A 22,434-nucleotide genomic window follows, 5' to 3' on the forward strand; every position below is an offset into this window, starting at 1 on the left:
TGAGTTTTTCTGATTTGTTGTTGAGTATTTCGTTTTGTTCTTTTTGGAGGGGTTGTTCCCACATGTGGCTACCAGGTCTGAGCTCCACTTCTCTGTGGGGATCCTCATTCCCTGGCCAGGTCTCCTGGAGCAGAAGGGCCAGGAAGATGCTCGTACACAGCTGGGAAAAGTATTTGAAGCTCAAGACATTGCTTCCAGCCACCTGTTCCTGAGACTGTTAAGACAGTATGTTCATATGATGCTGAGATAGGTGAAACCAAGGGCAAGGTAGGACAACGTAATGTCCCAGATATACTAACACCTGCCATGGCCGGAGAAAACAACAACCTGCTCTCCATGTGCTGAGATGCTCTTTTCGCTGGCAGCAACAGTCACGGAGGCAGGGATGGTCATACCAACATGTGTTTGTGTCCTGCCTCCACCAGCTATGAGGAGGAGGAAATCCTTGTCCTTAGGTTGTGCTGAGACATCGATGGGATCATTGGCTTACGGAGATTTAAACATTTGTTTTCTCTTCACTGTGTCTTACTTTCCTAGCCTGGCAGAGAAAAGGGAAGAGTCATCTGCAGGGCTGAGTTCAGATCAGTGGGAGCAGGGCTGCTATCATGCTCTTGTGCAGGGTTGTTCTCACACTCCATTTCCTTGGTGGACAGAAAGAAGAGTTATCAGGAGCCTGCACCTGCTTCCAGCTGAGGAGAGAAAACTCTTTTGGAAGGGGCAGAGGATGGTGGTGGTGTCTCAGGAGCCCAGGAAAGATCAGGGCTCTGCTGGGCTCAGCATGGTAGAGATAATATTGCAAGCTTGTGTCAGGGTGGTTGGAAAAATCATTGCCGTCAGTAAGAGAGGACTCAGAATTAAAGTCAACACCCTGATAATTTGTGGAACTGAGCTGCTGGTGTAAGTGTGAGCTGCCCCAGGCCACAGAGGACATGTTCCCCAGCCCATGGGTCAGTGGAGGCTGTAGCTTCCCTCCTTGCACTAACTGCTGCCTGGCTTTTGGGCACAGCCAGGGCTTTTGGCTCCATCCCACAGCAGTGCTTTAGTCCTTGGGACTCCCAGGTCTGTCCTGGTTGTGTCCCAAAAGCCATGGAGAGCCAAAGGAGACATGCAGACACATAAGCTGCATGGCTTGAGGGAAGGGAGAGCAGATACTCTGAGTTAAGGAGTGATCATATTAATGTGATGCATTAGTGGGGAAATTGAGTTAAAGGACCCTATCAGGGACGTAAAGCAAGCTGGTGGGAGGCTGAAAGTCTCCTACTGGGTGCTCTCCCCTGGGTTTTCTACCCCTTTATGAAGCCAGGATGTGCTGTTTTCAGGCAGTCCATTAACTCAACTAAGAGGCTTCCTAGAAGCGAGTGGGAAGGGAGAAACTGAGAGATGGAAGGAAGCACTAGAGAGCACAATGCTGGGAGATGCTGCTCCCACAGAGGGTCAAGCTGAATCTGAACTCTCCTGTATCTTTGGGCATGATCAGGAGCCTTGCCACTCCAGCCATGGGGCACCAGGTGGTGACTCAGCTCTGGACACCAGCCCTTCCCTAACACTGTCCTTGGAGGCACCTTCACACATGAAGATTTGGGCAACAGCACCACCAGGTCCCTTTCTGCACAGGGCACACAACAGCTCTACTTACCTTGTTGTAATAAGGTTAAATCACTGCCTCATTAGAGCCCTCAAATTAAGTCACCACCTTGCTGGATCAATACTATTTTCCATGATGCACTTGTGACACTAAGTCTGGGAGATGGATTGATGCTGGGAGGCTGAAATGCTGCAGGGGAGATCCAGTTAGACCCAGCGCTGGGCAGGGTTTGTTGTTTGTGTAGCAAGTTTCCATGGAGAGCAGCAGCCCACAGGGAGAGGCAGGAGGTGTGGTGGAGCAGGGACGCAAGGAGAATGCCTGTGTCTCTTGGCATCTTGTGGGGCTTGGTGCTGGACCCCAGGTTAGACTTGCAGGGCTGTTACAGGGGGAGGATCCTTGTCTGTGAAAAGCCAGTGGCAGCAATGATCTCCTCTAGCTGTGTCTGCACTGGAAGCTCAGGTTAAAATGGGTGTAGTGTGCTTTTGCTCTATTCTGCTCTCCTCTGGGACACGTCTAGGAGAGGAAGGGTCAAAGCAGGAGCTCCCGTGGGGTGATCACAGTGTCATGCAGGTATATGGGGCTGCCTGATGCTTACTGACCCCTCTGCACAGGAGACACAGCCTTCCCACCCCAGCAGCCACCACCGCAGAGTCTCGCTGTCCCCAGGAACTGCCACCATGCACTGGCTGGACTATGACCAAAGGGGTCCTGAAGCTGTCTTGAGCCCTCTGGAAAGACCTTAACTGGTGTCCACTGGTTTGCGGTGGCTCAGCTGGGTACTGGATCCAAGCGAGGAATCCCTGGGACTGAACTTAGGGAGGGTTGTGGGGCGGTTTGGGACCCTGGGTGCTAGATCACTGCGCTCTGAGCTGCCCCCAAGCAAGAAAAAGCTCATGGACAGAGTGAATTAATCTTGGCAGTCCCAAATCCCAGCCCTGGGATTTTTGTGCTTCTGCTAGTTCCCCACGCAGTGAGACTCAGAGTGGACATCTCTGCCCTTTCTAGGGATGTGGTGTGGACCAGAGACCACCCACCTCGCTCGAGCCACTCGCCCTGCTCCAGATGCTGGGGCTAAGGTCACTGCTGCATCTCTCGCCCCCACACACCTTGCCACTTAGCCCCAGCACAACAAAGCACACGATCCCCCAGTGCTGCGGAGCTATGATCCCCTTTCTGAACTGCTGGGCCCTGGGAGGGGAATGGGACCAGCTGGGTGGATGGACTGGGTAGGTTTAACCCTTCCAGGACAAGCCTGGCTCTGTTGAACATCTCTGTGCAAAATCAGAGCCTTATGCAGAGCCAGCACTTCACTCCCTCACTGGGAGCAGGGGGGGAGTTCAGGGGAGCAATCACAGCCCCAAAACCATTCCTCACCCCCTAGACTCAAACCCCTCCTTCCCTCAGGGTGCCCACATCACTGCCAAATAAGAACTCCAGGGTGTTGACTGTATTTTCTTTCTAAACCCGTAACAGCACAATTTCTTTGAGATGTTTGGCATAAAAAATGGGATTCCTCCTCTTAATCCCTTTCCAGGCATGCCCAGAGGTGACCTGGTGGCTGTCACAGCCTCATCTTTGGGCAGAGGCGGAGCAGTGGGTACCAAGACAGCAAGTTGCTGCCCACCCCAAGGCATGAAAGGAGGGTGAGTGGGTGCATCCGAATAAAACTCTTAGGCAACAGGAGGAGGGCAAAGCTGATAAAAATGCCCGGAGCATCTGTGGCAGTGTGGGCAATGAGGCGACACCGCAATCGGCTATCACTTATTTTGAGGCTTATCATCTCTGGCTTGCTTAAGAAACCTTGTTCTTTCTGTCCCAAGAGCCCTCTTAGGAGCTGAAGCATTTCTGCAACCCAAATGTCTCTGATGTGGCTCCAGCAGTGATGCAGAACATCCAAGGAGCAGGACAGGGCTTGTTGTGAGGAATGGGAGCTGCTGGCCTCTTTGGGCTGAAAAGGTCTGATTTAAAGGTGAGAGGAAGGAAGAAACTTTTATGTGTTTTGGCTCACACAGAGAGCAGTTCCTGAGCTGATCCCCATGCTGGGAAGCTCATCCCTGGCCTGGAGAGCAGGGAGAGGACACATGGCTCATATTGGTGCTGCCAAGGCAGTGGGGCTGTTCCTATGGAGGCAGAGAGCTGAGCTCTTTGTTCATCCCTGCCCTGCTACAAAGCGAGAGAAAAACACTCCTGCCGAGCACAGCCAGAAATAACCCAGGCCTCCAGCAGCCAAAAAGCTTCCAAGGAGGAATTTTAAAGTGCTGGGAATTTGGCCTCTCAGCCTGTGCTTTGGGCTCTTCTGCTGTCGTAATGTCCCAAGCAGGACAAGGCAGACCCTTAACGCAGCCCTGCCCCTGGTATCCAGCAACCAGCATCTCAAGAGGGAACAGTTTGCTCCCAGCTCACCCCAAGACCCGCTCAGCTCCTGTTTTCCCCCAGTCTTTTCCAGCACCTTCACCACCACCACCACTGTCACAGCTCCTGCCTTAAAAGATCGGTGGTGACGGACGACATGTCCCCTGTGGGGTGTTCTTCAGGGGTCCCTCCAGAGCCCGAGGCTTTGATGCATTGCTGGCTCAGGACACCCCTGAGATGAGGCCACCTTGCAGGCAGTGAGGGCAGAATCCGAGTGTCTTTAAGGGAAATGTAATAAGGATGAATAAGCTTGATCGGTCCCATTACCCACAGGAGGGAGGAGATGGGGACAGTTCCCTGTCTCTGGAAAGGACGTCCAGATGGGATTTGAATCACACTGTGAAGAAAACGGTCTCCCTGTGGCACATGTCAGAGGCTGCAGGGAAGGTAAATGTTGCTTCATTGCTCTGGCCCCACTGTTCATTCACCCACAGGGATCTTCTGTCCGGCTTTTCCATGTGTCAGCATCTTCTCACCACCCCAGAGCAAGGGCATCGTGTGGCAGATGCTCCACAGAGGAGGAAACACCTCGTCACGCAGCAAGAGCTCTGCTCCAGCTTCTGGGTGGCTCAAGGCTGCTCCATCCCTGTGCTTGGGGATGTGGCTCTGTGCGTTGCTTGACTTCCAGCACCCACGGACAGGCTGAAACCCTTGGAAACCGGCTGTGCCCCTGATCTGTCCCTGCACAACCCAAACTGCCCCTCTGGTGCAGAACACCAAGATGGAATGAACTAAGTGGTCTGGGCACATGCAGGAGGTCACCGAAGATACTCTGGCTTTGCAAAACAGATCCCATGATGGATAAAGGATCATCTAGTTATTTTAAGTTTTACAGGGGGTATTTTCCCTTGCCAGGAGCTGGAGAATAGAGGACCCGGGTACCATCTGCCCAGGGGACTGGTGAATCATCCTGTTTTCCAGTTAACCGCACTTGTTTGCTTTGGGAGATCTCCAAGTTAAGGGGGAAGAAAAAGAAAACTCAACCCATGGATCTTTTCCCACACAATAAGAAAAATGCCTTTTCTTTTTTCTTTTTTTTTACAAAAGCCAGTGTCAACTCTGCTTTTTCTTAGCAGTGGGCTGGATAAAAATAGACGGTGAAGTCATGACGCCTTCAGAAGAAGAACCAGGTATGGCCTGGAGAGAGGGGGTGAGTGAAGTCAGGACTGGGGAAGAGGGACAAAAAGCCAGTGTGATGGGGATGGGCAGTGTTTTTTGTACCAGGACTGCAGTGGGACAGGGAGAGCTGCTTACCCCAGTGCCTTGTGATTTCCCAGGCACGTTGCTGGGAGAGGCAGGAGGCTCTTCGGTGGATGCACCAGAGTTCAAGCTGTCATTCACACGATGTGCATGGGACTGTGGCCCAGCAAACACCAGGAGATCAGCTCTTTGCAAAGCCGAGACATTCAGAGCTTGAGGCGCACTCGAAAGCAAGGGTAGCAGCAGGGAAGGGAAGCCAAGGGATTGTGCTCCTGCTTTCTCCAGGTCCATATTGCTGCAGCCTCCTCGCTTAGCTTTCTGCTCAGATCTGGCTTTTTCTCCTGTTTTATTGCTGTGCCAGGCCAGGAGCACGCTGGGCTGTTTGGAAGGAGCGTGCGTGCGGGGGACTTTGAAGTCTCCTGCTCAGGGCAGAGGGGCTTCAGAAGGCAGTTGGCCACATGGAGCTCCAGGAGGTGCAGCTGATGCCCATATCTCAGTTCTGCTGCTGTGGCAAAGCCTTCACGGGGCTCATGCTGAGCTCGGCCAGGTGCTCGGCTGGGTCGGCTGCAGGCGAAGATCCTCTGGGGCAGAGTCTCTGCAGTGTTTCTGCATCACAGGAGAAATGGTGGATGTGAGGGCAACCTTACAGCTCTCCAGAGGAATGTGGAAGCCCAGCACATACCAGGGAAATAGTGAATTCCCCCTGTAGGGCTGATTTGTGTCAAGTGTGCCCTGACTGAGTGCTGAAGAAGACCCCAAACTGCTGCTCCTCCCTAGCCCTCATTGCACTGAGACTCCGTGGTGTCCTCTCAGTCACCACACACCTCTAGTTCTGCTCCTGCCAAAGCCACAGCTGCTGCATCAGCTTTGGACCCTTGCAACCAAGCGCTAGCATAGCTCATGACTGGAATGAGTTTAGCAAGCCTCAGCGTGGCCTTCTGAACATATTTCTTTACGTGCTTGGAAACGACATGGAAGCCGAGAGGAGATGCCAATTTTACGTAGCAAAAGGATGCTGTTCAGCAAGAGTGACGTGCCCTGACAGAATGGGAGGAGCTGGAGCTTCAGACTTTTAGTTTCAGGATACAAAGTGAGGCGGATTTTGCCCTTCTACTTAAACAAATAAAAACTTCTAAGGAAAAATTAATCCCCGTGGAAACTTTAGCTTTGCCCACAAGGAAGGAACCTCCTATCAACAAGAAAATTTACATGCAGGGAAAACAAAACCATCCTTTTCTGCTCAGGTGAGGGCTGCAGGGCAGCAAATGCCTCCATGTGCTCGTGGACACCGAGCCATGGCTCGTCTGCAGCAGGAGGCTGGAGAGGCATGAGGGGAATAGCTGCATTTCTCCCCAGTCAGTCACTGGAAGCAGCGTCATCGCTGGAGCAGTGGGCTCAGACCAGGCCTGCCTCGCCAGAGCAGCTCCGCTGCAGCACTCCCGGATTTATTTTTGTCTGGGCTTGGAGCGGGATGTGGAGATCAGGTGACGGTGCCCAAGGAGCGCTTGGCATTGCCTGTCCCGCTACCATGTGTGCACATGTCCATGGGAATAATGAACAGGCAGCGATGATGGAGCAGGGCTTGGCGGGCGAGGTGGCAGCGTTCTCGTTACTGGATTCATTTCTCTTGGCTGAGCCCGTTCTGGTGACCGGCTCGTGGGAGAGGGGCTGCTCTCTCACTGCACGGGGACCACTGATGCTCCCACTTGAACTGGCTTATAGGTCTATGGAGTAGTCTGGGGAATCAAAACTGACCGTGCTTTGGCACTGGGATGAGGCCCTGGAAAACAGTTTCTGATTTTGGGGGTCTCCTTCCCAAATATCCTCTCATTTTGGACACGGCAAAGCTGGCTACAGCAAGGAGCCAGCCTCAGGCTGTGACATCTGTGATGCTCTAAGTGAAAATGTCCCCCCAGCTACACAGCTTGGACTTCGTTCTCCAGAAGTGATGTGAAGGTACCAGCATCCTTGGCCACACAGGGACAACTCGCACACCAGAAACCATCCTGACTCCATCCCCAACCTCAGCAGACCTCCTTCTTGAAGGCAAGTGTGGCCACAACCAGCAGGTTCACCTCCTGCTTTCTCCATCAGCTGGAAACAATGTGCATCACTGGAGGTTTTTATTTCCCAGGAGGCTGTGAAAAGAGAGGAGCCTGGAGTTAATCAAAGTCTGAGGAGTGCACAGGAGTGGCCACGGCTGGAGGAAGCTCACAGGCTTTGTGCTGGAGAAGAGGCAGAGCTATGCTGGGGTCGGGGGAGATGGGATGCGTGGAGGGCTGGGGATTTGTTCAGTGAGCAGCACTGTGGGAACATGAAGAACAAGCCTTTAATTTTTTAGGTGTGGAGATGGCCCAGGGTGCAGAGCCACAGCTGGGGGTCCAGGCAGTGCTAGAGGCAAGTGCAGCATCACTCAATGCACATGAATGGCCCAGAGCTCTGTAGTGTGACTTGGTGCCCAAGTCCAGTTTGATGCCAAAGGGAGCCAAGTGTTCTGGGGCAGGGTCTGGGTCTCACTCTCATCCTGGGGGTATTCCAGCTGCAGTCTGCAAGCAGCACGCTGTGAACATTATCCTCTGCAGGTCAGGCCATCCTGCAAAGAATCCCCTTTAATATAAATCTCAGCGCATGATGCGAGAGTGGAAGGAGCCTACCCTGCCCCAGCAGGTCATTTCAGGCTTGGCTGGGCTTCTTTCCTCTTGAGGGGATGCTTGCCAGCATCTCGGAAATGGCACCAGTGCAATCTGCAGCGCAGGCACAGCACTGTCAGTCCAGGACCTGCTCTCTGCAGCTCAGAGCAGCAAAAACCTCTTAAAGCAGGAGGATGAAGATGGACAGAGTGGGAGCAGCTCCCTCTGCCAGCCTGGCACCGTCCTTGCCGAGCAGGAGGCAGCGGTACCCGTTCCCATGTCGGGAACTCATGACTGAGTTCTCGTGTGCAGCAGGGACATGGTGACAATCCCAGCCTCGCCCGCTGCTCCCTGTGGCTTCAGTGGTTTGCTGTCCTGCGTACAACAGATGATTTCTGTTGATGGTGGCCCTCCAGGGAATGCTTTATGACTTGTGGAATGTAGGAATCTGCGGACCCCTCTGGGAACGGTCGCGGAGTCTAGCGTTTCTCCAAGGGTCTGACCCAGCCGGTGCCTCCCAGCCGAGTTTCCCTGGATCACCGTGTCTGGATATCTCTGATGTTGAGATCAAAGGGCCCACGTTCTTCCACAGGAGTGGAAACACCCAGTGGAAGGGATGCAGGCACAAAATACCTTGTTCTGTGCTCTCAGCGTAACCCTTAAATTTCTGTGTGGAGAAAGGACACACGCACAGAAAAGTAAAACTGGGGATGTCATCCGTCAATCTTCCCATGGGAAGATTACCAGACCGCTCTGCTGGATGAAAAGCTGCATCCTGACCCACAGGAGCCGCTGCACTGCACGCGAGATGTATCCAGGTAGGATTTGTACCCGGGTCCGACGTGCACCCCAGTTGCTGCACCACCACAGTCAAGGCAATGTGTCTTTCTGGGCCCATTAGAGAAGGTGTTGGGGACCTTACAGCCAAACGCAGTAAAGCAGCCAAGACTGACAGGCCAGGGCTTCTCTCCCTCTGCTGCTGTGCCAATAATTGCAGGTTTCCCTAATTAAAAGTCAATTATGTGGCTTTAGCAGCTGCAAGTCAGGTCCCCAAGGCAAGCCCCAGGCAGGGGCTGGGTGGTGGAGAAGGGCAAGGTCACTCCTGGAGCCCAACACACTCCCTGCTGAGTGGCACTCGGGCACCAGACACCCCGGAGAGCCCTCAAAAGGGGGGATGAAATCAGAGCCAACTTTGCCAGAGACGTGGGGCAGCCAGGGGCGCCCCAGCCCTCGAGGCGTTGTGCTGAGGTGCAGTGAAATGCTCTGTGCTCGCTGCGAAGTTGCTTTCCAGGTGGCAACGGTTACTCTCTGCTAACCACATAGCTCTGAGAGCTGGGGCTCTGCAGCAGAGGTAGCAAATCCCACAACAGATTCATGGGAGCTGGCAACACTGCCTCTCCTAGCGGAAGAGAAGGGCCAGCTCGCTGCTCAGCGCTTAAAATAATACAAAGAAAAAGCTGGTTGATCTTTGCAAGTGCAGTTTCCTGTTGGCTTCTTGATTGCTGATCTAACAGCTTCTTTTCCTTTCTTATTGCTGTGTGAGGACAACTCAGTTTTGGTTCAGGTATGTCTTCCCATGGGATAATGATCTCTCCGAGCAAACTCACCCTGAATGGAGCCAGGAGCAGCTGCCAGATGCCAGCACGAATGTATAAAGTAAGTGACTCGGTGGTGATTTCATTAAGAAGTGCTTGTGTTCTTGCTGCATCAATACGAACTCACAGACAACAGCGGAGTTTTGCCCCAGACACATCTTCAACCCAAACACGTGTCCTGCTCTCTCAGGTTGCTGCAAATAATGTGACTTAGACCTTTTCATACTCGCAAAGGTTTGAAATCCATGGGTCAAGGGTGTGTTAACAATAGGTCAGGAAAGATGTCAGTTAAGGGCGTGACAGATAATGCTTTTGTCACCTGGAGAAGCCAGAGATGGGATATAGAGACTCCAGATTGTCTCTCTTTAGAGGCTTCTAGACTGAGGTCTTGGGAGAGGGGTGGTGGTTTGGGAGAGGGTGACCTGCATGGCAACTACTTCAATGAAACAATTTAGGGAGGGTCTGGAAGAGGCAGGATGGGTTGATCTCTCTTCTGGGCATGGATACCTTCCAGGTATCGGAGAGCAGACTCCGGAGAGTGGCTTGAAGCCTTCAGCATGGCAGATTTCCCTGGGGAAATCATAGAATCGTTACGGTTGGAAAAGACCTCTAAGATTATCAAGTCCAACCATCAGCCTAGAACCATGGGGAGGATCACACACAGCTCCTCTCCTGGGAACGGCGATGCCTCCTCCAGCAGCAGTTTTCCAGAGGAGGCAGTGGCAGCTGGCCCTGAGCAGTTCTCCCCACCGCGCCACAAGGCAACGCAATAAATCCCAGCACCACTCCCTGCTCTGCATTCTCCACGTTACTGCCTCGTGCTCTGCTTCCCCGTCCCAGCAGGACCTCACAGCCACAGGGCAGGCCAGGGTGCCGTCCCACCACAGCAAATGTCCCAGCAGAAAGGGTTTTTCTTGCTGAAAAGCTGCTTAGCAGCTTATGGAAACAATAAAAGTAGTATTATCTTCAATGGTGAGGCAGATGGTTTGGATGATTGGTTTGACTTTTAAGCTGGATTTGAGCTACGGATATTCTGATTTTTAACAATTTTTGGCTGGTCAGACTCCGGCAGTGTAATCCCAGGCTTCCCGCTCCCCATAAATCCAATCGTCTCTGCACTGAGGGCTGCGAGATGCTGACCCACCCAAGGGCAGGCGGGGGGGACACGGAGAGACCTGCGTGGGAGGGGGCGCCCAGACCCCCACCACCCGCGCTGGCAACCACTCAACCCCTCTGCCACCACCACGGCCACTGCCAGCTCTCCACCTGCTGGATGTCACCACTGCCACCTCGACCTTGTCGGGACGAGACCCTTCCCTGCTCCCATCCAGCGTGGGCGGCAGCGCTCTGCAAATCCATCACTGGCAGGAGCCCAGGCCTGAGCTTCTCTTCCTTCAACATTGTCTTTTTCAAAGGGATTTATTTAGTCTTTCTTCTAATTATCAGGAGCTGCGGACTTCCCGCTACCATCTGAGCGCTGTTACCAGCCCGCAACACTCCTCCTGCCGACACCGAGCGCCTGTTCCTGCTGTCGCCCCCACACCCGGTGGCATTATGGTGCTGCCGTATGGAAGGCTCAGCAGACGATGCCTTGCACGCTGTTGCACAGCCGGACACCTTCTCCATCCCTCCTGCAGCAGGGACCCTCACTCCTATGAGCCCCCCAGGGCACTGCCTTCCTCCAGGGCTTGCCAGCAGCATCCGAGGCTTCGTGGGGTTGTTCCCATCCCTGTGCGTTTGGCCTAATCCGAGGCAAAGAAAGTATTTGGGAATGAAATCCAAGTTCAGTCCCATTTGGCTTGGGGAAGACTCCTCCAGAGGGCAGCTCCAGCCAAATAAAAGCCATCCCTGGGGGTTCATGGTTAACCTCTGGGGATGCAGCACCCACCCAGGAACAAAACAGAATCTCCCGTCTAATTATTGAGTTATTAATTACCAGCTGCCCCATGTGAGAAAAAAAAAATCACACCCAGCACATCCTTCATATGAGAATTGTTTTAATTTAGCAAATCTCCAGAGCATTAAAATAAAACTCCCATAAAACAAGGGTCGTCTTTGTGTTTGCATTGAATTTGCAAACTGGGCAAAAAAAAGGAAGACTTACAGAGGTTACAGGTCACCCCAAATGTCCCTTTCAGATACAGATGTAACTTTTCTGAGCTGCTCACGAGCCTCTGTGGTGGTTGATGGTTGCCGGTGAAGCAGAGGACGTGGGAGTGGGAGAGTGAATGATGGGGGTGAAGGTTGTGGGGAGGGCTCTGTGCAGTTTGGTTCAGTCCTCCAACCAGACAAAATCATTTCCCTGCTGTGCCCAGGTCATGAATAACGAGGGGAAAAAAAAATCTGATTTAAGGAACAGGGGTGGTTTGGGGTCTGTTTGTAAGCAGCAGCACAGAGGCCGCAGGGAAGTGGCCCTGCAAAGGGTGAGCTGTGGGTACCGGGAGGAGAACGCGGCTGCTGGCAGTGGGATGCAGAGCTGTTTCTCCCCAGCCCCACAGCGGGGAGCCAGGATGGGGAGCAGGGCTTCTGCGGCCGTGACGGCTGCAAGCTCGATGCCCGATCCCCAGCATCTTTACCCCTCCAGCTCCCGCGGGGCCTGGCGAAGCACTGCCAGAGCTGCCAGGCTTATCTTTAGCTCTGTTCCCTCCCTCGCCCCCGCGCCCACCTCCTCGCCGCGCACTGCATCCCCGGCCCCCACCAAAACACACTGTTACATAAGCGCTCGCAGCAACCATCTGGGGCTGAGTCAGCCACCAACCCAAACGGACAGCAAACCCACCAGGCGGGGATGCCAACCCCCGGATAACAGGCTTTTGGGGTCACCTCCCATCTTGAGAGCCCGGCATCCCCACCCCAGCGCCTGCGTGGGTGCTGCAGCCCAGCAAGCAGGGACCCTGCAAGGGGACAGGGAGAATCCCCCAGTCTGGGGGGCAGGCGTGGTGCTCGGGGTCATCAGGCAGCCCTGGCAGAGGTGAAGGCTTAATTACACACTGATGAGGTCTTGCCAAAAGAAATGTGCCAGCTGCAGGGGAAGAGGAGGGGAACCCATCCACAACCCTGACACCCCATCAGAAACCCTTCCCTTAGAGGAGCACCACCATGCCCATTTGGATTCCAAATTTGTTCGTTTGGTTGTATTTTTGTCCAAAACCTGGGATCAGGATTGGGGGGTGGGATGTCTCCTTTTGCCTCCTTTCAATCACCGTTTTTCTCCGAGAGCAGCATTGTGGTGAGCGACCTGAACTTTGCAGTGTTGTGCTGATTCACGGCAGCTTGTCACCAAAACTGCCTAAAACCAACAGAAAAAGGGACGCTGACTCATGTGTTTGCCTTCCCCAAGCAGGGAGAAATGTGAAAGGTGAACAAAGTACTTAACAGGTGATAATTAGATTCAGCGCTGAAAAATGCAATCCATATTAATAAGCTGGTATGTTATTACTAATCGAGGATTTTTACAACTTAAAAAAAAATAGTATTTAAGGTTTTTAACCTTCACAGTGACCTTTTAACAACAAGTGTAAGGAAACCCCTAATTTTGTCCCACTCATACTTAGAAATCTGTGTTAAGGAGAAACTCCAGCCGTTGCTTTCCCTGTCTCCCCGCAGGATGCTGGGGGACGTGTCTCTGGCTCTATCCCGTTATACAGCGGGATGAAACCTGCTGTGGGATGTGGCACAAAAGGGTTGGAGAGCCAGCCTCTCGGTGGGAGAGCTCCCGGCATTGCCATTCAGGGCAGGTGGAAGGAGAGAAAAGAGTCAGAGAGGGTCCACCTTAATGCAGGCTGAAAAAGCAAATTGCTGTCAGAAGAGAAGAGATGCTGCTTCGTTACTATGGTTACCCCCAGAGACATCCAAGCATCCCTGGGTATCGCCCTGCGGTACCCGAGCTGCTCTCGGCTGCCTGGGATGGCACTGGGGCAATTCAGGTGGGAGATTTTGGATGGGTTTGTAGACTCTGAGCTTCTCAAAGCAGCCAGGAGGGAGGATGCAGCCAAGCTGGCGGGAAGCATCCATCTCCAGTGGGGCAAAGTTTCTGCCTCCACCCTTCTGAGATGTGGTGCTAACAGAGACTCACAGCCACTCTGGCCTCTCCCAGCCTGGTCAGGAGGAGTCGGTGCACCCACATTTTGGTGCTGGTGTGTTTGAGCCAAACCCTCCTAAGCTGAAAAGAAACACACCCTGCTTTGGGGGAGGCCAGAAACCTCTACAGGGCACAGAGAGAGGCCCTAGCACCCTGAAGCCAAAGGAAAAGAGACGGGAAGGCAGTCAGCAAGGGCTACAGTAATGCTGAATTTAGAGAAGGTTTTAGCATTTGAAGATATCTTAAATATTAAAAGTGTAGTTTGCCAGCTAGGAGACAGCCTCAAACTCAGCCCACTGGACAGCATCCCTGCCAAAAACACCCTGATAGTACTTGCAAGCTGTAAGCAAGGTTCTTCCCCACAGAGGTAGCTGCTGATCCCTGCCACCACCCTTTAATGTAGCTCTTAGCCCTGAAGATGAAGATGGTTGGAGTGGAAGTAAAGCAAGGACCAAATGTCCTGGTAGCACATTTCCTGCAGTCCCAGCACCAGCTCAGCTCCCCAGGGATTTTTGCTACAAGCAGCTACCGAGGGAGGAATTCTGGAGGCAGTGAAAACCGCCCCTGGGGAGCTGCCGGCTCCTGAATCATTAAAAGCTTCCACAAATGAAGCCATGGGTTCTGGAGTGCAAACTGCTGCTTGAGGAGTCCCTGCTGCACGGCAAAGCGAGCCCTGAGAGTGGAGGCACAAGAGCTCTGGGAAGCTGCTGCATGGGCTGGTGCTTGTCCCCAGCCTGCAGAAACACCCCTCGCACCTTCCCTGGCGTTTTCTTTTCTGAAACCCAGCCCTTATTTTGCAGAAGAGCAGGGTGGTTTTCCAATTTCACCTCCTGCCTGCCTGTAACAGGCCGTTACCTTCCCCAACAACCCCCTTTCCTCTCCTCAGCAAGAGAAAAGCTTCCAGAAAAGCATCTGGTCCAGATTTAAAGGCATTAGGAGACAGGGACTGGTAGCTTGTTCTAATAGCTAATCATTATTAAAAGAACGCTCCTTATTTCCAAGATAGATTTGTCTGGCTTCAGCTTCCAGGAAGAGGTGGTTATTATGCCTTTCCTTGGTAGATTAAGTTACCTCTTTGTACCAGTGTATTCTGCCCGTGACAAATGGTATAATCAAGCCACCTCTCAGTCTCCACCTTTGATAAATTAAACAGGCTGCGCTCTTAAATCGTGCTTAGCCCCAGACCTATCTTTGATGATTAGAACGAGTGGCTGGCAGTGATTTTTTTTTTAAATGAGGTAAAAACTCCCTTATAGGGGAAGGGATGGAGCTGGTGGGACCTGATTGACCATCACTGGTGAGAGGAAGGTATCTGCCTGACCCAGACTGAGACCCAACCAGCCTGAGAAATGATGATGAATCATTTCTCCAGGTTATCTTGGTACACGAGCCCTGTTCCCTTCAGCGGCCAGGTGCAAAAGCCAGGAGGAAAATCCAGGATGGTAAATCCTGGGCCTCCGTGTCCACCAGCCCATTAACCTCTCCATAAATAGCATCCCACGGACTTGCTCTGCTTTCATTCGGCCGTGACGTACCATTAAAGACATTTAAACTGTCACTTGGCTGTGGCACAGTGTCCCGTGAGTTCCCCGGAGGAGGTGATGCTCGTAGGAAATAGATCCTTTTGGAGCCCAAGGACGACCAAGGTTGCTCTGGGAAGATTTGTTGGGTCAGTCTCAGTTGACTGGGCTCTTTCTGCTTGGACTCCAGACACATTTTCCCATCTCCGGGCTCCCTGCATGGCTGAGTCGCTGCTATCCAGTCCCCTGGCACAAGCCCATCAGGGCAGTGCAGCAAAGCAAATGGTACCCTGGGGTCCTGCAGCCCTCCCGGTCCTGCTGAGCATCCCTGCAGCCCCTTCCCCACAGAGAGGAAAAATTATCATCTCCAGTAAGGATATCATGGAATATTAAGATTTCTTTTTACTTGCTCCTACCTGGCAGCAGCAGGATGGACATTTCCTAAAAGGCTCCTAAAAAACACCTCTATTTGTCCTGCTGGCTCCTAGTCTCACTCAAAGTTTGCTGCACAGGTGTATTATATGTGACAACTGACAGCCTCGAAGCCACATTTGAGGTTTGCTACAGGCAGACACTTCTCTACAACCTTTAAAATATACAGCACGACGCGAGATATTTTAAATAGATCAAAATACATTTATTACATATTTATATTATTTTCTCTAGTCTATTTATATCTTTTGGAGACTCTTATATATAATATATATAATATATTTAAAATAACATAAAATTGGCCAGTTTTGTCATCTGAAATACATTTTACAAATATATATATACATTGTCACATATATCTCAAATATATGTGCAATGAGACAGAGAAACACCAGAGGTGGGAAAGGTTACAGATACTTTCATTGCATCCATCAGCTCCTCTATCGCTGCACGTCACCATCGCCCCAGTGGACGGGCTCAGCATTTTATCCCTGGGAAACCAGTGCTCCCAGTTGCCAACCTGCCCATGTCTCAGTCCCCAAACCACCTGGGGCCAAGCCTGAGGGAGCACCGGGGTGTGTCTGTGGGGGACGGAGGACAGATGTTGCCCCTGGCAAGGGGCATTGGGACAGATGGGCACAGCTGGCGGGCACCAGGGCTCGGCGAGGTGACGGGTGGCACCACCCCACATCCCCTTCTTGCTCATAACATGGATAGATCCTGCCTTGTGCCACCCCCTCAGCCGTGCCAGCATCCCTGAATTGGGGGGATGGGGAGCAGGATCCATCCGGAGTCCCAGCCCCGGCTGCCACACGCTCGGTTCGGCATGCAAGAAATGGAAGGGGACACAAGGGATTCTTTTGGTTGTCAGCGCAAGAGGAAAGGGTGTAAAAATAAAGGTATTTGTTCTGCCTTATTAAAGATAGAAAAGGTGGCTCTGAATTCATCTCCTACAAAAGGTTTGAAGGTCAAGCAGGCACCGAATTGTGAAAGGTTAAGCGCTAAGTGATTGTCCCAGCCCTAAAAGACTAAGTGCACTAAACTTGGTTATGAGAAGCTAAGGCTCATCCCGACGGCTCCTGGCCCCAAGGACCCACTGCCCGGCCAAGCAGGGACACCTCGCGTCTGGCAGGGGCCAAGGATGCTCTTTGCAGCTGGTGGGTTCGGGGTGCAGGGATGCAGCCGCTTTCTGCTCTCACTGGCGCGTTTTGAGGGGTGAAGCCAAGCGGGAGCAGCAGCGTCCCCCGTCCTCAGCCAGGGCAGCAGCTGCTGCCTCAAGTTGAGGGCAACCTCTGCGGGAGGCTAGCCAAGAGGATTAGCAACTCTTCCCTTTCTCGGACTAGGATCAAGTGTTAACCCTGTGGATGGAGCTTTGGCTCAGAGGAGATGGTCGGCGGCTGTTTTGGGGGGGCCGGGTCCCCTCACTCAGCCCCAAGCCTCTTCCCACCAGGATCCTGCTCCATCCTTGTCATGACCAACCCCAAAACCCCAACCCCAAAAGCATCCCTATGCATTTCCAGCCCCTCTGAGGAACCCAAGAGCCAAACAAACCCCACTTTTTGGCTATTTTTCTCCCCCCTCCCCTCCCTTTCTTTGAAAATTCATGTGATTAATCTGCCCCTGATGGTAGGAAAAAAAAGACCTTTAGCTCAGAGCACTCACAGGTAGGAAAAAATAATATTTATACACTATGTACGGGTGTGGTCCATGGCCAGGACGAGGACTATACAGTATATATATGACCGCTCGCCAGAGCTAGACTCTCACTAGCGGGGTTTGGGGAAGGGGGTGCATGAACGGGGGCCACGGAGGGTCCGAACCCCCCTTGCCGTGCCAGCCACGGGCACTCCCCAGCCCGGTTTACATCCTCCCACGCAGCAGTTTAAAAATACATCTGTATATAATATTCTATTCTCCCAGGTAACACTGTACAATCGTAGAAGTTTCTTTAAAAGCAATAATTTACTTAAAGACATCTCTATTTCTCTTTCATTTTTATACAAATATTTACTGTGAGATACATATATACTTATAAAGAAATTAACCCTCTGAGAATCCTACAGCAGCAAGATGTGCACCTTTTTTTTTAATAATTATTATTTATTCAAAAGAACCTAAAACCACTTAAAAGCAATTTTTTTTAAAAAAAATAAGTAGTGCGCACACAAAATCTCTCTGCCCCCCCCAACCTCCATCCTTCCCACCCCCTAGATGCTATGAGGCAAAAAGGGGGTGGTAAAACCATTCCCCCCCCCGGGAGCAAAGGTACCAGTGTTGGGTTGGCGTCTGCGTTCGCTGCCTTAGAAACGCAAACGTCCTGGCTGGAGCTCAGTGGCACGTCCCTAAGTGTCCCCAATTTTGGGGACAGCCCGTTTGGGGCCACTCGGTGCCAAAATGACCGGCTCCCTCCTCCCAGCGCTGCCCCCAGGGATATTTTCTCCCAGTGGGTGGGTTTTAGGGGAAGACAAATGCAGAGCAGCCCTTGGGTGGGCGGCATGGATTGGTGGTGATGGATGATGGTGGGAACAGGGTGGGAAGAAGCTCTGTGGGGATGAAGTCCTGCTCCTCGTCCCGTGGCCGGCCAGGGAGACGGGATGCTCGGGGGCACAGGGCGGTGGGAATGGGGACAGAGGCAGCCGCTCTCCTTTGCAAGAAGGAGATGGGGATATAGGAGAAATCCGGTCTCTGCTGCTGATGTTCGGACGTTGCATGGCAAGTTATAAGCTGGGATGTGGCTTCCCTGACATGGGCTGAGGGTAGAAAAGCACCGGGAGCCTGTCACAGCCAAAACACTGCCGGGGACCCTGCTCTCGACCCCTTCTTCCCAAGGTCGGGTGCTACCAGGGCTCCTCATCCAGGGTTAGATGTGGCACGCCTGTGGGTACTTCAGTGTTTCCCACAGCCCCTGGGAGCAGGGAACCAGCTTTTGGCTCCCAGAGCACCACTAAGCAGCACGGCCAGGATGAAGGGACCCGCAAGCTGCCTACTCCTGGCTCCTTCCCTGTGTACAAAGAGTAGGGCAGGACCAAAGGCTCCCCATGCCCAGGGTGGTTTGTCTTGTGCTGTAGCACAAGCTAAACCAATATGCCACCAAGGCCAGCCCGAACCACAGCAGACAGTGGGGTGCAGGCACTGCCGGGGGAGGCAGAGCAAAGGGGAGGTTGCCCCAGGGGTTGGGGATGCGAGCGGGGGGCCAGGGAGGGGGGCTGGGACATGGGATGAGTTTACATCTCTAAGGCACAATCCACCTTGAGGCTGGGACGCGGGGACGGGTTGAAGCGCAAGCTGGGGTGGTTTTCTCGACTGGCATCTGTTGTTTTGGGAAAAGCATCTGCCTCTGAAGCAGGACTCTCCGGTGAAGAGGGAATTCATAATCCCAACCTGGCATGGAGACAGCTTCTGTGCTAGAAGAACAACACGACCTTCATACTGATTTACGTGTTTGAAATGATTTTTCAAGGGAGGAAATACCAAATTTGTTGGCAAAGTGGCAAAACTCCCAAATTTGAGACCTTTAGACTCTCCTTTTTGTGCTTTTCAATATTTTGTCCCATTTACAGTGAACCATATGAACTCCCCATCGGAGATGTTGAACAGATCCAGCACTTCAGCAGCTGATGCCCCACACAATTTCCACCCTGAAGATCAATTTTTGCAGAAATTGGCTAATTACTACATTTACAATTATTCTTCCTATCACAGGCTGCCTTTTGCTTATTAGCTACTTTGCCAGTAATTACACCACTCACTTTCTCTGCCACGGACCTCCAGCCACTTACATCTGTTTTCCGCCTACCAAGCCGAGCCAGTGGAAATAAAAACCACCTCAAGATCAGATGCAGTCTTGACTTCTAGCTCTTGCATCTACCCAGCAAATCACCTCCTCAAAGGACCCCGGTGGCTTATTAATTCCCTTGTTCATTTTTACAAAATACTGAATCACTTCTTTCAGATTTAATATTATTATTATAGTTATTATTATTAGTTTGGTAAACAGTCTCCCAAATGGTACGGTGAAAAAATTAAAAACCCTCTCACCTCCCTCCCCTCACTTTTTCCCCAAATTAAAAAGAAGTACATTAATGTTGCATGTTATTTCAAGTGTTGTTCTTGTGCAACTGAATCAGACCACCTGCTGAAAGGAGTGATTTTTTTTTGTTGTTGCTGCTCAGTTAAAAAATAAAAGGAAAAAAAAAAAAAAGAAAGAGAGAAAGGTTTGTTTCCTGATATTTCCTCTTTTTTTTGGATCTCGCAGCGCTCGGCTCCAAGAAAACGCTGGCGTTTTCCCCGCAGGGAGAGCAAAGCCCCGTGGGGCCGTGTGGGGCGAGCGCCTGCCCGCACCCCACACACCCTCCTCTCTCCACCCATCCGTCCGTCCGTCTGTCCCCCCAGAGCCGTCGGCCCCACCGTGGGCACTGGGCGCGGGGGACGCTGTGGGCCTGCCCGCCGCCCCCTCCTGCAGACCGCTCAGTGGTTATTGCGATGAAACTGAAAACTATGAACGATACTAATTTCTCAAGCATTCCTATGGCACTTGCATTGTTCTGCATAATTTGAGCGGGTGGTAGGGGAAGAGATTAGAGGAGGAAAAAAAATACCCTCGGAAAAGTCAGTGGAAGGACCAAGAGTCATATTTCCGACTCCCTCCTGTACGACCGCTGATCCAACGCTATTGTGGCTTGAAGCCTATCGAACTCGTGCCTGTTGTCTGGGCTCAGGTCCTCCAAACCCCGGCTGTCGTCATCTTCTTCTTCCTCGTCACGGCTCATGAAGGCCAGCTCGTTCTCATAGCAGAAGGAGTTGGTGCTGGGCAACAAGAATTTGTTCTCCACCAAGTCCTTGGCGCTGCAGCGGGGGGTGGATGGGACCTCGTAGGTTTTGTGGAAGTGGGAATAGTCTACTTTGTACTGGTTTTTCTCCTCAAACAAGACAGGCTCAAAGCGGTGGCCCCAGAGGATTTCACTGGCCAGGTAGGAGCTCCGAGCTTGCGTTGTCATAGCGGTGGCTTCTACCATGCCTTCCAGGATGACCACAATCTCAAAGTCATCTGTCTCCAAGTCCTGGCGGCTGATCCCAAACAAGGGGCTGTCTTCGTTGATCTCATGGAGAATTGTGATGGGGGACACCAAGAAGATACGGTCCAAGCCTTTATCAAACCCCACATCAATGTCTATTTGGTCGAGTGGTATGTACTCCCCTTCTTCTGTGATCCTGGGCTTAATTAGCTGAGCTCTTACGTGGGCTTCTACTATGTGGCTTTTCCGGAGGTTCCCAACTCTCCACATCAGGCAGAGTTTTCCATCTCTCATTGCCACTACTGCATTATGGCTGAAAAGTAACGTCTGAGCCCGTTTTTTGGGCCTGGCCATCTTTGCCATTATTGCACCAATCATGAAAGAGTCAATTATACACCCCACGATGGACTGAACCACCACCATGAAGACCGCAAGCGGGCACTCCTCTGTCACGCAGCGGAAGCCGTAACCAATAGTTGTTTGGGTCTCTATGGAGAACAGAAAAGCAGCCACAAAGCCATTGACTTGCAGAACGCAAGGCTTGAAGGTATCATCTCCACCTGGGTTTTCTAGATCTCCGTGAATGAGTGCAATTAGCCAGAAAATCAGCCCAAACAATAACCAGGACACCAGAAATGCCAGGGAAAAGAGCAAGAGCATATACCTCCAGCGGATGTCAACGCATGTAGTGAACATGTCTGCAATGTATCTCTGTGGCTTGTCATCCATGTTGGTGAACTCCACATTGCACTGACCGTTCTTCTTTACAAACCTGTTCCTGCATTTCCTCCTGGTGTGGATTTTCCCATTGCCAAAGCCGTTGATACCTGGCATGGTGGTCAACCTCAGCCCGTCTTCCTCAGAGGACACGATGCTGTAAGGGTTGACTCTGCCTGCAGTCATCCCTGAGCCAAGCCCACAGTGAAGGCGAAGGGTCTTCTGACTCCCAGTGTCCCCCTGGCCCACCCCTGCCCACCCCCCAAATTCTGTTGCGGTGGAAGAGAAGTCCCAAGCTTCCACGTCTTGATTGCCACGTCACCACGTGGATCCTGTGAGAGGCTCTGCAATGAGAAAACAAAGACACGTGCATTACCTCTCACAGAAAAGGAGCCCCAGGGAATGTTTGGCCATGGGTCTGATGGGGTGGGTGGCTGCATGTTGAATGACGACCCTTCCAAATTCCTCCTAGGGCTAGGCTGTTCCTAAAAACCACACATGAGGAAGGAAGAAGGTCTTAGAGTTTGTTCTCTCATACTACAAAGCTAGTGAGGAAATGCTTTTGGGGAGCTGTGGCATTTGTGGGACCCTCAAAGACACCGGTGGATGAAAAACCTTGGGTAGCACTGGAGCCTCTCCCCTTCACTTTTCTCATGAGCTCTGCTGTTGGAGCAGGGTCAGGCTGCTGAAGAGGAAAGCAGAGAGGCCAAGCTGCTCTCCTTAGCACGGAGATATTAATAAAGGTATGCCCGAAAGCGGCTCCGTCGGTTCACATTGCCTGTGCCAGATGGACCACTGCCCAGCACATTTCAGCAGCGCTCACCCGACCTCCCAAGCACCAGCTCTTCTGGGGTCGAGAGAAACCACAGGGAGATGTGGATTTAACCTTTGTCCCCCAGCCCAGGGATGGGAGAGGGCATGGCCAACGTGCAGCCAGTTGGAGAAGGCCCCAGGAAGGCACTTGCTCAGGGCAGATGTCCTTAGGAGCAACTTTCCCAACGCATCCATTGGGACACGGTGCTATCTATGGTCACAGATGGATTTGGTGCTATCTGCGGTCACAGATGGGTTTTGCTGGCCAAGACTTATGAAGGGAAAACTGCCGCTGGGGAAAAGGGAGTTGTTTTGATCCCTTCTGGAGGGCTCAGCTGCAGGGTCAGGGACCTATGCTCAACTTTGCCTGGAAGAGATGTGGCAGGGACAGGGAGAGGCAGCCCAAGCTGAGCAAGCTGCCCTGTGCAGGCGAG

At 52.3% G+C, this 22,434-nt stretch overlaps 1 protein-coding gene and 1 long non-coding RNA gene across 4 annotated transcripts in view; one reads left to right on the forward strand and one right to left on the reverse strand.

Moving 5' to 3' along the window:
• The window catches only part of LOC138727417 (uncharacterized), a 29,947-nt gene extending 24,779 nt beyond the window's left edge, over nucleotides 1–5,168 (forward strand). Inside the window, exons 2-3 of the long non-coding RNA XR_011338554.1 lie at nucleotides 3,406–3,554; nucleotides 4,432–5,168. This is a non-coding gene — a long non-coding RNA (uncharacterized lncRNA). The remainder of the gene's footprint in view (nucleotides 1–3,405; nucleotides 3,555–4,431) is intronic.
• Nucleotides 5,169–15,617: 10,449 nt separating this feature from the next.
• Nucleotides 15,618–22,434, reverse strand: part of LOC138727795 (ATP-sensitive inward rectifier potassium channel 12) — a 33,776-nt gene continuing 26,959 nt past the window's right edge. For all 3 annotated transcript variants that reach the window (XM_069870580.1, XM_069870582.1, XM_069870581.1), the window contains exon 2: nucleotides 15,618–21,531. In XM_069870580.1, the coding sequence (XP_069726681.1) occupies nucleotides 20,084–21,373 (1,290 nt within the window). In that variant the 5' untranslated portion in view covers nucleotides 21,374–21,531 and the 3' untranslated portion in view covers nucleotides 15,618–20,083. The remainder of the gene's footprint in view (nucleotides 21,532–22,434) is intronic.

This window comes from Phaenicophaeus curvirostris, chromosome 16 (genome assembly GCF_032191515.1).
Source record: "Phaenicophaeus curvirostris isolate KB17595 chromosome 16, BPBGC_Pcur_1.0, whole genome shotgun sequence".
In the NCBI taxonomy this organism is placed as follows: domain Eukaryota; kingdom Metazoa; phylum Chordata; class Aves; order Cuculiformes; family Cuculidae; genus Phaenicophaeus; species Phaenicophaeus curvirostris.